The sequence below is a fragment of the Anser brachyrhynchus genome, assembly GCF_964034855.1.
Source record: "Anser brachyrhynchus genome assembly, chromosome: 2".
Taxonomy (NCBI): Eukaryota; Metazoa; Chordata; class Aves; order Anseriformes; family Anatidae; genus Anser; species Anser brachyrhynchus.
Genome location: NC_137695.1, coordinates 66,828,549 through 66,843,959, shown reverse-complemented (window position 1 = coordinate 66,843,959; position 15,411 = coordinate 66,828,549). Strand labels below are relative to the sequence as shown.

The 15,411-nt window shown below is 47.5% G+C and overlaps 1 protein-coding gene across 3 annotated transcripts; it reads left to right on the top strand.

The window, feature by feature from the left end:
- Positions 1-144: 144 nt before the first annotated feature.
- SLC25A38 (solute carrier family 25 member 38) lies at positions 145-8,921 on the top strand. 3 transcript variants are annotated; one of them, XM_080580136.1, is made up of 7 exons: positions 145-265; positions 1,473-1,594; positions 1,851-1,935; positions 2,460-2,639; positions 3,104-3,272; positions 3,882-4,048; positions 5,440-8,921. In XM_080580136.1, exons 2-7 carry the CDS (start codon positions 1,473-1,475, stop codon positions 5,560-5,562), a joined length of 846 nt encoding a protein of 281 aa, XP_080436262.1. In that variant the 5' UTR covers positions 145-265; the 3' UTR covers positions 5,563-8,921. The 3 variants fall into 3 exon arrangements, with proteins under 3 accessions (XP_080436262.1, XP_080436260.1, XP_080436261.1); XM_080580134.1 differs by lacking the exon at positions 145-265 and adding an exon at positions 600-1,291 and having other exon boundaries at positions 1,440-1,594; XM_080580135.1 differs by lacking the exon at positions 145-265 and adding an exon at positions 606-1,291.
- The last annotated feature ends 6,490 nt before the right edge of the window (positions 8,922-15,411 follow it).

Below are 15,411 nucleotides of genomic sequence, written 5' to 3'. Positions count from 1 at the left end.
AACGCTCTAGTGCAGCAGGAAGGGCTGCACCTTGTCGCCAGGCCTTTTGCAGTGGCATGCAGGGGAGAAAAGGAGCCAGGGTGCGTCAAGAGGAAGCCAGGAATTCATAGGATTGGAGAAGTGGAGCTGGAGAGGCCTGGCAGCTGAAGAGGAGCGTGAAGGTTGAGCTTTGTACCACCTGCAAGCCACCTGGGGGCATCTCCTGAGCCTTTGAGGGTCTTTGGATGATTCAGGACAGCTGGGAGCCATTTGGAGCCTCCACAGGGTAGACTATGGGCTGCATGTTGGCACGGGACTCCCAGGTTCATCTGAAAGACATTCAGAGCTGCACAGCCTGAACCACCCTGGGGCACACCACCGCAATCAGCTGGCGATACGCAGGGGCTGCAGGCTGAAAGCCAACAGCCTTTGGCCACGTCTCCTTCTGCTTTGTGGAAAAGGAACAGCTGGCTCTGCAGCCACCTTCAGCTCCTCAACTTCTTGAAAGCCTTCGGCTCCCAAGAGCTGAGGCTCATGTTGGTGTCCCGCTGCTTGGGTGCTCCAGTGGTGGGGGATTATAGTGTCTTCAGGTGCCACCAGAACAGGACGTCCAGCGGGAGGGAGTGTGGGGGGGGGAAGAAATGAAAGCAACGCTTCGTAATCGCTCAATTTCCCAGCACCCGTGCCTTGCAGAGCCCGCTGGGCCAAATATTTTGCTGCAGGGGAGGTTTAGGTTGGAAATGGGGAGAAATTTCTTAGGAAGAGTAGTCAGGCATTGGAAAAGGTTGCCCAGGGAGGTGGTGGCATCACTGTCCCTGGGGGTGTTCAAGGAAAGGTTAGATGTGGTGCTTAGGGACACGGTTCAGTAGGTGATACTGGTGTAGGGGGATAACAATTCTGTGAGTCTGTGTTTGCCGCAGCACGTTGGCTGGGTACCAGAAAGCCAGGAAATGGGGACAAAACCAGATCCCAGCCACCGACTTAAACACACGCCCCGTGCTTTTCGCATTTCCACATTTTTGCGCGAAGGCCGGGCCGCAAAGCGCGCAGCCACTCAAGCAGGTCACGTGTCACGACAAGAGCGAACCCAGGCAGGCACATCACGTGTCACAACAAGCGCGCCCCCGCAGCACGGCGCCCCCTCCGCCCGGCACGCCAGAGGTTAATGGCCGCGCAGCCGCACTTGCCCGGCCGCGCGCCCCCCGCCTTGGCTGGGATTGGCCCGCGGCGGGGGTGCGCCTGGTGCGTCACTCTTGCCCGTCGCGCTCACTGGTTGCGGAGTGGCCCTGGGATGCCGGGGCGAGAGGCAGAGGTAATGACGCGCGTCCGGCCCGGCTAGGTCCGGTGTGTTGGGTTCGCTCGCGAAGCTAAGGAGGGGCCCCGCGCGGCTCTCCGTGGATGGGAGACCGGCGGGGACTTCGCGTCGCGACGTGGCCGCTGCTGCAATTCCCTCTTGACAGGAAGTTAACCGGCCGCCTCCCCTCCTCCTCCAGATGCATCCCGTCCTGAAGGCCTTCGTCTGCGGCTCCATCAGCGGGACCTGCTCCACGCTTCTCTTTCAGCCCCTCGACCTGCTGAAGACCCGCCTGCAGATCCTGCAGCCCCCCGCGGGCGGGTAAGGGGCCCGGGGGGGCGGAGGCCGGGAGGTGGGGGCCGTGCCCCAGCCCGGCTGGGGCTTGGTGCTCGGGGGTGTCCTTCAGGGACTGAGGGTCCTTCTGGGATAGGGTGGGGTCTGGAAGGAGTGACCAAGAAGTCTGTAGGTCTGAGGTGCTGCAGTAATGCTTGGAGATACAAGTAGGGTGGTGTGGCGTGCGTCTGCTGGAGGGCAGAAGCAGGTCCTCGCTGCAGTTCTTGTCTTATCTTCCTTTCAGGTCCGGCCGTGTTGGCATGGTAATGCTGCTTTTTAGGGTGGTTCGGACCGAGAGTCTTCTGGGGCTCTGGAAAGGTGTCTCGCCAGTAAGTGGCTGTTTTAACCCTCATCTCAAAAATACATAAATAGACCTACCATTTATTAATAACCAAGGACTGGATTTAAGTGGCTAGCTCTTGTACAATTTAAGTGAAATCATGTAATAGGTAGATAGTTAAATCCCATTTTAAGGAGTTAATGGTTAATGTTGTGAGTTCCACTGGTTTGGTCCTAGCAGCCATTGTTGATTTGCAAGGCTGAGCAGCTGAATGCTTGAATAACTTTGTAAACATGGTGTGGCGAGTGCACTAACCTCATTTTGCTTTGGAATACCTTGTTCCTAGAAAATTGCAGATGAGGAATGTGTTAAATCCTGGCATCAGTTGAATCTCTTACCTCTCAGTGGCATTAATTACTTTTCTTTGTGTTCTTTTCTTAGCTTTAGTGATCTTGTAGTGATTTTTTTTTTCATAAAGCTTCCTATCACATTTAATAGCTCCTGAAATGTTCTGTAGTACATTTTGTCTTATGTGTGCTTTTTCTGTCTTACTTTGCTACTGTTTCTTTGCAGTCTTTTGCAAGATGCATTCCTGGGGTTGGGATTTACTTCAGCACTTTGTACACAATGAAGCAAAATCTTCTAGTGGACCGTTCACCCACAGCCCTGGAGTCTGTCTTTCTGGGTGCCACTGCACGTGCAATATCAGGGATTTGCATGTTGCCAGTAACTATAGTGAAGACCCGGTATGAGGTTAGTATGACTTTCTAATTAATTCCTTGTTAATAATATCACACCCCTTCCTCATGATGACAAAGAAATTCTCGTATCTGGAGAAGGTTGCTGGTCCTCAGATACAGCTAGAGATTTAGTCCCGAGTTCATCCTGGTTCACACATTGTGCCAAGTCATACGACTGGTGTTTAGGCAAGAAGTGTAAGATGAAACAGAATTCACCCTGAGGTTTTGAAGTTCTGTTTGCATGCAATGTCTTTGGAATTGTAGGGCCCTTTTCAGGTTACCTTCTTGAAAGACTCTTTTAAAAGCAGGGGCAGGTGGAATGAAGTTTTTGCCTTGGGCTATCCTCTCTACTGCCATCTTAGGTATTACATGAAGCATGTAGCATTGTTGGTTTGAACATGGTTACCTCAGGCTGAGAACAGAGCTCCTCAGCCTGTTCCTGGCATGTGAATGACAAAATTTTATTTGCCTCTGCAGAGTGGAAGATTTGGCTATAGGAGTGTATACGGAGCTCTGAAGAATATTTATCAGACAGAAGGGGCTCGTGGCATGTTCAGTGGGCTCACCGCAACGCTGCTGCGGGATGCACCATTCTCTGGGATTTACCTGATGTTCTACACACAGACCAAAAAACTCACACCTCAGGGTAAGGTTGAACTTTGGAGGTTGTAACAGAAGATACTACTTTTCTTGCATCTTGCCCTACGATTCCCTTCTCTGCCTATTGCACTCAACCTCAGCAGCTAAATTAGTCTCTTGTAGGACTTCAGGTGAGATGTTTGCCTTTTACTTAAAGAGAACTGTAGACCTATAGCTCAGGTCAGTGTAGAAATGGAAATTGACCCCAAATTAATTCATTATGAAGACTGATGCTTAATATAAGTAAATGATGCATAAGTGGGTTAGTGAAGAACTGAGAGGATGTGTTCAGCAGTGTTTTATCCTGTTGGTTGTCTTGTATACTGATTAGTTCCCACTAAACTGGGGTTTCTCTGGTGTTAGAACTGGCTGGGACAAGACTTACACATCTTTTCCTTATCTGAGCTCCAATTAAATTCAGTTCCTCAGCAGTGAGCTCTTTGTGCAGTGTTATCTTTAACTTGTTGCTACGTTTCCTTCCAAGGTCTTCTCTGCCCTGCGTGGATTTTGTCTTCTCTTGGACTCTGCCATTGATACCATCATTCAGTAGCTTTTCAGTTTGTAATGCAACTTAGCCTGTTTTGTATCTGAGTGAGTTGCCTTTGCTCTGCTGCAGACTATCTGGATCCAGTGCTCATGCCCTTGATGAATTTTGGCTGTGGGATCTTTGCGGGAATCTTGGCTTCACTGGCAACACAGCCTGCTGATGTCATCAAAACACACATGCAGCTGTCCCCTGAAAAGTACTGCAGGACGAGCCAGGCCATTGCCTTCATCTACAAGGTGAGATGAACCCCTTGTAGCTAGTGCAATTGCAGCCTCGCTTCTCACTTACTTGCCTGAAGCACAGCCATGCTAAGAAAGTTGTTGCCTTTTAAAGTAGGTGAACAAATGTGACTACTCATTGAGTTCTTACAATCAGGCTAATTAGCATGAGCATTTTCAGAAGATGAGATAGAACACGCTGCAGGAGACTGAGGCTGAATTTCTTGTCACTGGCTTATGGGCTGCTCAGGAAAGTAACTGGAGAAGTGATGTTTTTGATGGCTTGAAAGCAGTCAAAGGCTTCAGTCCGTTATTCCTTGGTTTCCCTTGTAATTAGTGAGGCCATTACTGCTATCAGATTTTTTTTGCTCTTCTTGGATGGATTACAAGGCTGTAAACTTGCTCCCTGATTATTCTTGCCATTCCCTAGTCCATTATCTTTTTTTTCCACAGAATTACAGAAAATGGGGAATTGGAGAGCAAGCTTAGAGCACAAAGGTGGGCGTATTGCAGCAAGCATCTCTCCACACAAACTTGCTTCATGTTTCCAACTAGTGAATGATTTCACTTAAGTTCTGTCTGTTATACCTTGATTCTTACACTGGTAGTGATGGAAAGCACTTGGATTATTTCATTTTAGCTCTGTACGTAAGCTTGGTGGAGCTGTGCTTGCAGCTGCCGTCACCTCTGGCTTATCAGTGCAGGCACATCTGTAGTTACCACACTGAGACAAAGGGTTTCTTTAGTATGTAGCATGAAATGGCAATTTCAGATATAAGCCAGTGAAAAAACAATTCTTTTCCCTTAAAAGAGAAATAAAATATTAAAAGACACTAAAAGAGAAATAAATATTCAGGTCTGTATCCAAGGAATGGGATGGAGATGTACTCAAAATCTACCTTCCCCTTCCTGCCCTCAGAAGGCAGCTTTACTCTGTTTCCATATTGAACTCTAATCCTAAACAGGAATATGTTGGTTTTTTTTTTTTTTGTACATGGTTCCTTTCCTTGTATCAGATTTTTTTTTCTTCTTCAGTACTTATAAACTTCAGTTTTAAGTCTTAAATGATTTTTGTGAATATGAATGGTCTCTAAACTAGGACAAGTCACTTTCCTCAAGTGGCTTGAAATTGTTACTCCCTCATCTTCTCTTTTTCAGGCTTGAGTGTGGCTTTCCCTATTGTTTGTCATCCTAACACACCCTTCCCCTTCCTTCTTGATCAGTAGCCCTGCAAGTGCACAGTGTTATGGGTTCTTCCTAAAGGTTGAATGCAATTTAAGCCTGGATCTTTCAGAGGCTGATCTGGATCAGAGCTGAAATACATCCTGGGCTGTTCCATGTAATAAATGATGAGAAGTTAAAATGCTGGAGGCAGATGGTAACGGATTGCTGTTTATCTCCTGTTGCAGGACTTTGGGCTGGTCGGCTTTTTCCGAGGTGGAGTGCCCCGTGCCCTCAGGCGTACTTTGATGGCAGCAGTGGCATGGACTGTATACGAACAGATGATGGAAAAAATGGGCTTGAAATCTTGACTGACTTGCACTAAAACTGACCAGCTTCACTCCTTTTCCTGCTTGCTGTGATCAGCTGGCACTGGGAAGTTACCAGTTGCACAGAGGAATAAGCCTTACTCAGCTGGGAGGAAGAAAGTCCTTCTGAGACAGAGGGTTAGGCCTTTTGGCAAGTAGGGGAAAGAAGAGTTGAATCTTTGCTTCATTTGATCAATGCATTCCAGAAGGACTGTACTTGCAGACTTCCTTGGGAAATGGCAGGGTTTCCGCAGCCTGGTGTCTGTGCTGAGAGAAGCCTATTTTAAAGATAACTCTGTGCTCACCACCTTAATGCAACGAGAAATTGCTGAACAGAAGTGTTTGAGGAGAAAACAGCAAGGGCAATGCTGATTGCAGAACCTGCCAGCCTGTTCCTTGCTGATCTGGCCAGTAAGGCCACTGTGATCCACCATCTGCTGTAGATCCACTGTGATCCACCATCTTCCTCGTATGCTTTGTTCTCACAGGGGAACACTGCAAACCCAGTCAGGAGACTGGATGTGTCTCTTGAGGTTTATAATGCAGGAGTGGGTGGAAGAGAATGAAGTGCTGAAGGAAAGCTCTGTCATCATTTTTATACTGTGCTTGATAGCAGAGAAGGTAACTCAAGCCGCCTAGCTGTGTCATATGCCACTGTGTAACTGAGTATCTTAACACTTCAAATGTGCTTCTGCGGCTACAGCAGCATTTGCACTAGAATTAAGAAGCACAAGACACTTCAAAGCAGAAGTAGAGAGCGTACTAGTTGCTACCAAAATTCTACTTGTTCCCTGAAAAACACTTTTCCTGGTGATCTGATTACATCAGGAATACTCAATTTTTTTTATCCAGTTGTACTAGAGACTTATTTGCTTCCTATTATTTGTTTGATCCCTGATCTACATTCTGCGTGAGCTGGTCCTTAGATGTAGCTTTTAGGATCACAGCTCCTAGTGCATAAATGTATAATGGAAGCAGATACAGATACTGACATTTCAGATTTCTCTCAGAAGCCATTACTGATTACATGTGGAATATCTTTAGTTTGGGAGAGAAAAGGCTGTTCTTTTCTGCAAGCTTTCTCCAAAGTTTGAGGTGTCTGAGTGTTGGGTAGGGAACTTCTGTTTATGTTCCACACAAACTCTGGCCGGGTTCTGAGATGATTGTTTTCTCTTAGCAGGTTCATCTATTCATGTTTCAGTATTCCTGAGTTTAAGCTTGGAAATCAAATATGCTTTTTTTCGTCAACTGTGCCTCTTCCCTCATTCCTACTCCAGACCTAATAGCATGTGCTTTCCAATCTTGGGTACAGCCTGCTCCCCTCTTCACTTGTACCTCTGTGGGCTGGCTGAATTGGGACTCTTGCAGCTTTGCTGGTGTTGTCACAAAGCTAAGCATGGAAGTATGTGTCTTGTTCTGTAGCGTACCTTGCAGAAAACATAGCATTGGTTTTTATTAAATACCTAGTGGTGTTAAAATTCACTTTAAAAACAGAGTAGGTGTCTCTAAATATGAAGATGTGGCACACTTTAGCTGTATGAACTGGTTTGACCTGTCGTTCTTAATACTTAAAATGCAACTTGCATAATCAGCACCGGCTCTGGCAGTCTCCTGACCACAAGAACAGAAGGGATGTGGGTTGTAAAAGATGTTCTTCAACAGATTCCAGCTGCAGGAAGCTTTGATTGACGTGAAAGTGAAGTCGTAGAAAAGTTTAGGGGACAAGCTGGCAGATTGTCAGGTGAGTGGCTGGATCACTTGCCAAATCCTGAATAAGAGCAGTTCCCCTTTTTGCAGTCCCTCTTACCCTCTTACTTGAACTCACAAATGCACGTGAAACAGTGGTAACTGCACATGTTGCTGTTTGTTACCCTGAGTACTGCTGACAGAGCTGGAGAACCAAGTCTAGATTACTGACCTGGCAGAGTGTTTTATTCTGCTATGCATGGGGTCAAAGCCTGAATTTATTTGGGGTTTCTCAGTCTGGTGCGTGAGGTAGATCTGTTGTTCACCTTGGGTTGTGGCAGTCAAGGGCTGCACATGGTGTTGCCTGCAAGATGCTTCACAAATATTTTAGTTGCTGATTAAGCAATTGCAAAGTAGTATGCAGCTTGTGCAGATAGAAGCTTAATGAGGCATGTGAGCAAAGAGTGCCAGATGATAAATCTTGTATTAAGTAATGTCCTCATCAGAAATCTGAAATGCAGGACGGCTTTGGTGGCTTTCATGCCCTCTATTCCTGCCTGGTCAAGTAACAAAGGAGGAACTAAAGAATCTATTCAGACCTGCTGGTGTCTTAAAATCTACTGCCCTAAAGCAGTATTAGCTTCTTCTTTTGGAAGGCTCTTCTATTCCCTTCACTTCATAGAGAATGAGGAGGCTCTTAGTTGTTGCAGTAGAGTGAAAAGGTGTATGTCTTTCACTTGTGGACTAGTTGGGGCTCCTTGGACTTTTACAAATAGAGAATCTAAACTGCACTGTGCTTCATCAACCCTTAGTGCTGCAAATCAAAGACTTCTCTCACACAAGCTGGGAATAGTGAGTTTTGTGGTACAGGTTTGTTCGTTTTTATTTCTTTTGTCACTTCCCTTACATATAGGGGAAGGGAAAGCTTGAAGTTCTTTCTACTTCACAATCTGAAAGCTGTATCAGGCAGATACAAGACTTTCTCAGCTCACTTTATCATCTTTCACCCTTTTCCTTTTTCAAAAAAACCAACATTGTTTCTAAACTGATTAGTTGAAGTTACTTTTCAATAGTTATGGTGAGTGTTTAGCTATGTTGCTGGTGAGACTGTATGCTTCTAATAAACAACAAATGGTCACTGTACAACCTAAACACAAAAACCAGAGACAGTCCCAGAGGCAGGTACTGAATCACCTACCTCCATCACCCCAGCAATTCAGCACTAACAATCCCATTAGATAATCATTTACAAAATCTAAGCTAAGATGGCTTTGGAGAAGGTGGTGTGATAAAGTGTGAGCCTTTTTCTATTATGGCAGGATCACAGTCAGATCCCTCTCTGGGTGACCTCAGTTGCTGGCAATGCACTCTTAGTGAGTGTGCATTGGCTCTGTTTGCCCCTGCAACTGTGGTATAAGAATGCAACTGGCTAACACGTTGAGGCAGTCAGTATTTAACTGACTTGTAAAGACAGAAGAGAAATAGCCTGGTTATTTATTTGTTTCATGTTATTGCTGTTCTGCCTGTGGTGGTCTTATTTTTTTTTTCCTCTTGCACTGTTTAAAATAGAACTGGAGCTTTTGAACATTTTATAGGTTTGAGTGTTTTGAGTGTATGTCTACATAAAATGTTTGTGATAAAGTATATATTTCTATTAAAAGCTGTGGTTGCCAGAATTATCAATTTCATCCCCTCTATTTCTTCAAAAAAAAAAACAACCCACTAACAACAACAAAACAAAACAAAAACAACAACAACAAAAACGTAAAAAGCAAAGGGATGGGATGGAGGAAAAAGCCTAATAAAGCACAAGAAGTTTCCCAAGAGAACAGAATTGTTGGGTGAGTTCAGATTAATATGAGGCCATGTGTATTCCCTTTCTCTAGGGCACAATAAACAGACTGTGCTAATGCAAGCTGAATTTGCATTACTTAAATGGAAAAAAATACACAGCAGTGGGGACTCTTGTCTTCCTCACAGCTTCCTCTGCCTGCCTGTTGTGTGTTAAGGCTGATAGGAAGTGAATATCACTAGCAGATGTTGAAATATCAGCCTTTAGGACAGTGGTGTTTTGAGTACTCTGAGTAGAAACTAACTTTTTAATCTCCTGCAAACCAGCTCTTTGCTAATCAGCAGTCTGATCTCAACGGAGGACCAAAAACTGTGCCTGTGACTTCATTTTCACTGTGAGGCATAGTGCAAGGGCATACTTGATTGCTGATCTCTTACCAAAGCATGGCCCTGGGATGCAGTAGCGGGCAGGCTGCACTAACTCTTGCATGCAGGGCTCCCCAGAGCTTCTGCTGCCTTGGAGACCTACATCCAGTGTAGAGGCATTTCTGTTCACTCTGCTGTCAGCTGCCGCAGCTGTGAGGAGAGATAAGGGACAAGCTCCCTAACCCTGTGGAGGGTGGGAAAGATAGAAGAGGAACCATTAAAGTCACTATTCTTGTAATAGAACATTGACCTATGGTTCTGCCTTCTGCTTAAGAAACAGGTAAAATAAAAGGTTAACAAGGAGACCTCTGCAACTTTTGTAGAACTGGAAATAAGGATTTGCTGAAGTCTGTTTCCCCAAACCATTAAAGAAATAACAAACCTTTGAAATACAAGCGAAGATGGAATTTACAAAGATGATACTGCTCTGGATTTAGTAGATGCCAGTTGTAACTTCAGTAAAGATCATTCAACTGTGAAACCATTTTTCTCTCCTGAAACTGCAAACTTCAAGGGAAAACTGCATCTTTAGAAAAATAACCCTACCTCCACTATTGAGTGGGCCAAGTACTAAACTCAGAGCTCCCCGGAGCTTTCAGCACGTGAAGAAACTGTAGCTGCTTCCAGAGGCAGTTTCCATACGAGTAGTAGCACTATGTGCAGTGACAAACAGCCTTACAAAAGATGAACATTTTTTGAATAAAGGCAAATGTGGGACCGCCTCTGGCAAAGGTGAACAAAAGAAAGCCACGCAGTCACAGTAGAACTGTTCTTTCCTAGGGATCGGGCCTGCAGGAGATGCAGCAGACTGCACAGGGCTCTGCCTCCAACATAAGGGATCACCAGCAAGGACGTACATCATCTTATCCAAACTTTTAAAAGAAAAAAAAGCCACATACTAAGGAGTAACTTTTAAGTGTTACATTCCATGTTGTTTGGAAAACCAGACTGCTGTCTCCAGTATTAGATACTGTGGTTATCAACTGTATTCCTGAGAAATGTGCATAGTGTGCATGCCTATAAAGTTGCAAATTAACCAACAGGCTATGCTGTATCTCTGGCTGAGGGCCACCATGCTGCAGCAAAGCTAGCAGACAGGATCATGTAGCAGATTCTCACCCACTGTGGTGTCATGTCCCATTTGCTTGACTAAACTTGTACCTGGGGCGACCTGTAGTTCACCTGCTGGGCTGTACACTGGACAGGCTGCTAAACCGGCACGTATTAATGTCTGCTAAGCCTGCTACTGCATGGTTTTGTGCACCTTTGCTAGAGGAGGATAAGCAAAACCAAGAAGTAGTAATAAGGTGTGGTCACAGAAACAAATCTGAAGTGAGAGTAACGAAGATAATATATTGCTTCAAATAAGAACAACTTTTAGAAACACTTCCAGAGCCACCCTGACCTTGGTGGCCTTCCACCAGCTGCTTCCGCTCCCTGCTGCAACAGCACAAGGGAAGCAAGGGCCTCCCCTTCCTTCTCCCTGGGGGCTCAGTACAGAAAACATGCTCCGAGGACAGGGGGAACAACATGAGATGGAAAAGGTCTCACACAACATCTGAAAGATATCATATCCTTTATTGACCATGGGAAGACTGTAAGCTGGCCAACCTGCAGGATTTCCCTCTTCCTCACCCTGCCTCAGCTGCAGGGTGCTGATGGGGCAGGGCTGAAGCACTGTAAAGCCACATCCTCGTGGCACACTGTTCATGCCTCTTTGCCAGGGGGATCCCAGGCACAGTGTTGCAAAACTCTATCCTCTTCACTGAAGGTTAATCGGTTCCAGTTATCGATTTGATGATGACCGGGACAGTGTGGGACAGGGAAGATGGGCTCACACAACACCTGTAACTCAGGAACTCTGTTACAGGTTGCAGGGAAGCCTTGCATGGGCCAGGTAAGTTAATGCCTTCACTTCACATTTCCTAACCCTGCCTCAGCTGCCTTCTGGCAGGGGACTGGAGCCCTTTCAAGGCACAGGGCCAAGGCTGAGACACCAGAGAAGCCCTAGTCCTCTTGGTAGTGCTCCTACTTCTCTTTGTTGGGGGAATCCCAAACACAACATTGACGCATACAGCTTCGCAGGAGGTGGCTGTGTATCTGTGTTCTCCTTTTTGTCTTCTGGAGGATCCAACTCCATGGACTCCACACCATTCCCTGCATGACACCCACAGGCATGTCCCATGGCAAAGATACTGCCCAAAGGTCTTTCTTACTGAGCCTCTCTCATGTTCTGTCCAGATGCAGCAGTCGATTCACTCTTCACAGGACCTCTTTGGGCAGCAGATGTCTGCACGGCAGCTCAGTGGCTTTCCCACCACTGGGGGGCCTATTACAGCCCCCTTGCTCACAGACCTCTCCTGGCAAGGGCTGCTGCTTTCTTTCACAGCCTGGGCTGGCTGTCGGGGAGACAGTCTTTCTGCGGCTTTGTAGCCACCCCAGGAACCTCCTTGAAGTTCTTGATGCACCACTCAAAGGTTGGTAGTAACTCTGTGATGCTTCCCTACACCTGCCTACTCCAAGACTCCTTGCTGCTGCAGGATGACCGTAGGCTGAAAGCCACTTTCTGTGGGTTCAGTCCCACATGCCATTTTGCTTGCTAGACAGAAAGGCTGCTCCTTGTGCCCAGGGACCACTCTGTGTTCCTTCATGCATCCTGGACTCCGTAACAGGGGTCCTACAAAGGGCTTTCTCCAAGATGTCACTGCCTTGCTGTTACTGACTGGATGATCCAAAACAGCCTCAGACGCAGAACCGTAGAGTGATTCTGTGAATTGCACGGGACCCACATGGATCATCGAGTCCAACACCTGGCTCAGCACAGGATTACCTAAAAATCAAACCATATGTCTGAGAACATTGTCTAAACTGTTCTTGAACTCTGGCGGGCTTGGTGCCATGACCACTTACTTTCCTGGGGAACCTGTTCCAGTGCTTGAACACCCTCTTAGTGAAGAGCCTTCTCCTAATATCTTGTCTGAATTTCCCCTGACACAGCTTTGTGCCATTCCCTCAGGTCCTATCTCTTGCCCTCTAGACACTTCAACAACTCTGTTTCCCTCCTTTGTTTTGGAAAGGAATTCACAGGTGGCTTCGTGCTATTTCACACGTCCCTGAGTTAGAGATAATGAGGAAAACAGCGGTAGAACCAAAAACTTGAGCAAGGACGAGATAAAGTAAATTGGCTACAGTGGTAAAGATGAGCTTTGGGCAGTGGCCAATTGCTGGCTGGCTCAAGGCGCGTGTCTGAGGGTCTCTAACCAATTGTAAGACAGATTCGGGCGCATGGACAGCATGTGGGGCTATGGGGAAAGTATTTGTAGTGGTGAAAAATGGCAATAAAGGTCCTGGTGTTGAAGAGCCATCAGGAGTCCGTGTCGTGTGTGCCTTCAAATGGTGACCCCGACGTGATCAGGGCGGAGCAGCGCTGCGCGAGAGTCTGAATGGAACCCAGCCAAACGAATCAAGTACGCAGCTGGACTGCAGCCGCAACCCTGGGACATCACCTGAAGGACAGGTGAGCAGCTGGGCATTAATCATGGGAGCTAGCCTTTTGGCAGAAGAAGAGGCTATAGTGAAATTACTAAAGCAACTCCTAATAGAAAGGGAAGTAAAATATGATCCGTTTAAGATAAAGCTATGATTGAAAATTTTGCGAAAACAAGGATTCTCCTCAATGGCTTCTACAGTATTTGATGTAAAAACTTGGGACCAAGCGGGGGAAAAAATATGGGAAGCAGCATCCAGTGGGAATACTAATGCTGCTGAGGTGATGACTACGTGGCGGCTGGTGACAGAGACTTTAAGAGCGTGGCAGGCAGAAAAGAAAGTACAGAACGCCACTGCCCAGGCAATAAAAGCAGCCGAACTGAGATCAGAGCCTGCAAGGTCACCAGAGCGGTGCAATTTGATAGACCTGGGGGATGACAAGGAAGAGGGCCGCGGACCGCCGCCGCAGAGCCCCTCCCCACTGACCCCCTCGGCTCCCGCCTTGCCTGCCCCCGATAATGCCTCCCTGGGGGCCCGAGCTTTTGACCCGTGGGAACGATGGGAGCTGGTGTGCCAGGAAGCACCAAAGGACAGGGACCCGGTGGGAATGGCTTTCCCGGTGCCGGTGCGGCCCAACAGTCCAAATGAATATAATGCCTTCCAATGGGACCTAATTAAAGAATTAAGAAAGACTGTGACTGCATATAGATTACACGCACCATTTACTCAGTCATTGTTAGAAAATGTTATGACTGGTCAATTGTTGGTGCCATACGATTGTCATCAGATAGCCGCGATGATTTTAACGCCAACACAAAAATTACTGTGGGAGCAAAAATGGAAAGAAGGGTGCGAATTAGCCGCCCTGGGTAACATGGACCGGCAGCCTGGCGACCCCATCCTGGGAGCCGGGATCCCACAGTTGGTGGGGACTGAGCCGTTACTTGATCCGAGATTGCAGGCTAGGCTCGACGATGCCTTCTTGCGGCAGTCCGCATCTCTGGCCTTCGAGGCTATGTTGAAGTTGCCTGAAGTTGGAAAAGTCGAGCCATCATTTACCAGCATTAGGCAACAAGTTACCGAGCCTTATATGCAATTCATTGATAGATTGTGAGACGCTTTGGACAAACAAATTGACAACCGCGAGGCCAAAGAGGCCCTTATACTAAAACTGGCAGTGGAAAATGCAAACATAGACTGTAAGAAAATACTCCAAGCCCTGCCTGCTAATACTACACTAGTACAAATGACAGAGGCTTGCAATCGAGTCGGATCCACAGAACATCACACTGCCACTTTGGCCGGAGCTTTTGCTACTGCGCTAAAAACCGGGTGTAAACGGTGTTTTCGCTGTCGAGCCACGGGGCATTTTGCCACCGAATGCCCTCAGCGAGGATCGGGGGGGAACGCGGTAACCCCGCTCCTCCCACTATTTGCCCACGGTGCGGCACGGGATGGCACTGGGCTAGCCAGTGCCGTTCGACGCATAATGCAGAAGGACGACCTTTACAACCGCGGCAGGGAAACGGGAAGCGGAGCGCGGGGCGGGGCCGCGCGACGACACAAGTGCCCCGGCCTTCCGTCGTGGGCGGGCCGTCCTCGCGGAAGTCACCGCCCTGGGCGATGATGACTACCGGGCTGCGACCGCAGCCGCCCACTGCTCCAGCGATCCCACCCACTACGTCACCGTGGATTCCCTCACAGCCAAAACCCGAGGAAGCGCCGGATTGGATGTCTCCACAGTAACGAGCTGCACCCTCTGGGACACTCGGGTCCGCAAAATACCTCTAAACGTAAAGGGTCCAATAGGGAAGGGATGCAGCGCCCTCTTGCTAGGGCGGTCTAGCACCACGCTAACGGGTTTTTTTGTACTGCTTGAAGTCATTGACGTTGATCATGAAGGCATAATACAAGCAATGGCATGGACTCCCTCCCCACCGGTGCTCATTCCCAAGGGGACTACAGTTGCACAGTTAATACTATTTAAAGCCATAGTTCCACAAGCAGAGACACGTGACCAACACGACGCGGAGTTTGGATCAAAGGGACCTCCATCAGCTTTTTGGGCCTCGGCCATTACCATCAAGAGACCTATGCTGACCCTAACACTTCATCACCCAAAGGCCGACCCCTTGAGTGTGCAAATAACCGTATTAATGGATACCGGGGCAGATGTTACATTAATGTTAATTAAGATGTTAATTGCTCTTCACGATTGGCCCAAAGGTTGGCCTTTAGATCCCACCACAAAAGGCCTTGTGGGAGTCGGTGGTGTCTCCGGTACTTTTCAGAGCCGGTATATGCCTACCATTAAGACTCACGAAGGCTCGCTGTATAACGTCCGGCCGTATGCTGCCCTCATACCTGTCAGTCTCCTGGGGAGGGATGTGATGGGGCAGGGCGAGTTCACTCTGAGCTTTCTGGAAAATTTTCGATAGTGGCCATTGACAGGCGACCGCG

Bases quoted from the DNA above. Each gene is read 5' to 3' on its own strand.
- SLC25A38 (XM_080580134.1), top strand. From the start codon at position 1,145: ATGGCCGCGCAGCCGCACTTGCCCGGCCGCGCGCCCCCCGCCTTGGCT. The intron at 1,936-2,459 runs GTAAGTGGCTGT...GTTTCTTTGCAG, and splicing joins TCTGGAAAGGTGTCTCGCCA to TCTTTTGCAAGATGCATTCC. The intron at 4,049-5,439 runs GTGAGATGAACC...CTCCTGTTGCAG, and splicing joins CCATTGCCTTCATCTACAAG to GACTTTGGGCTGGTCGGCTT.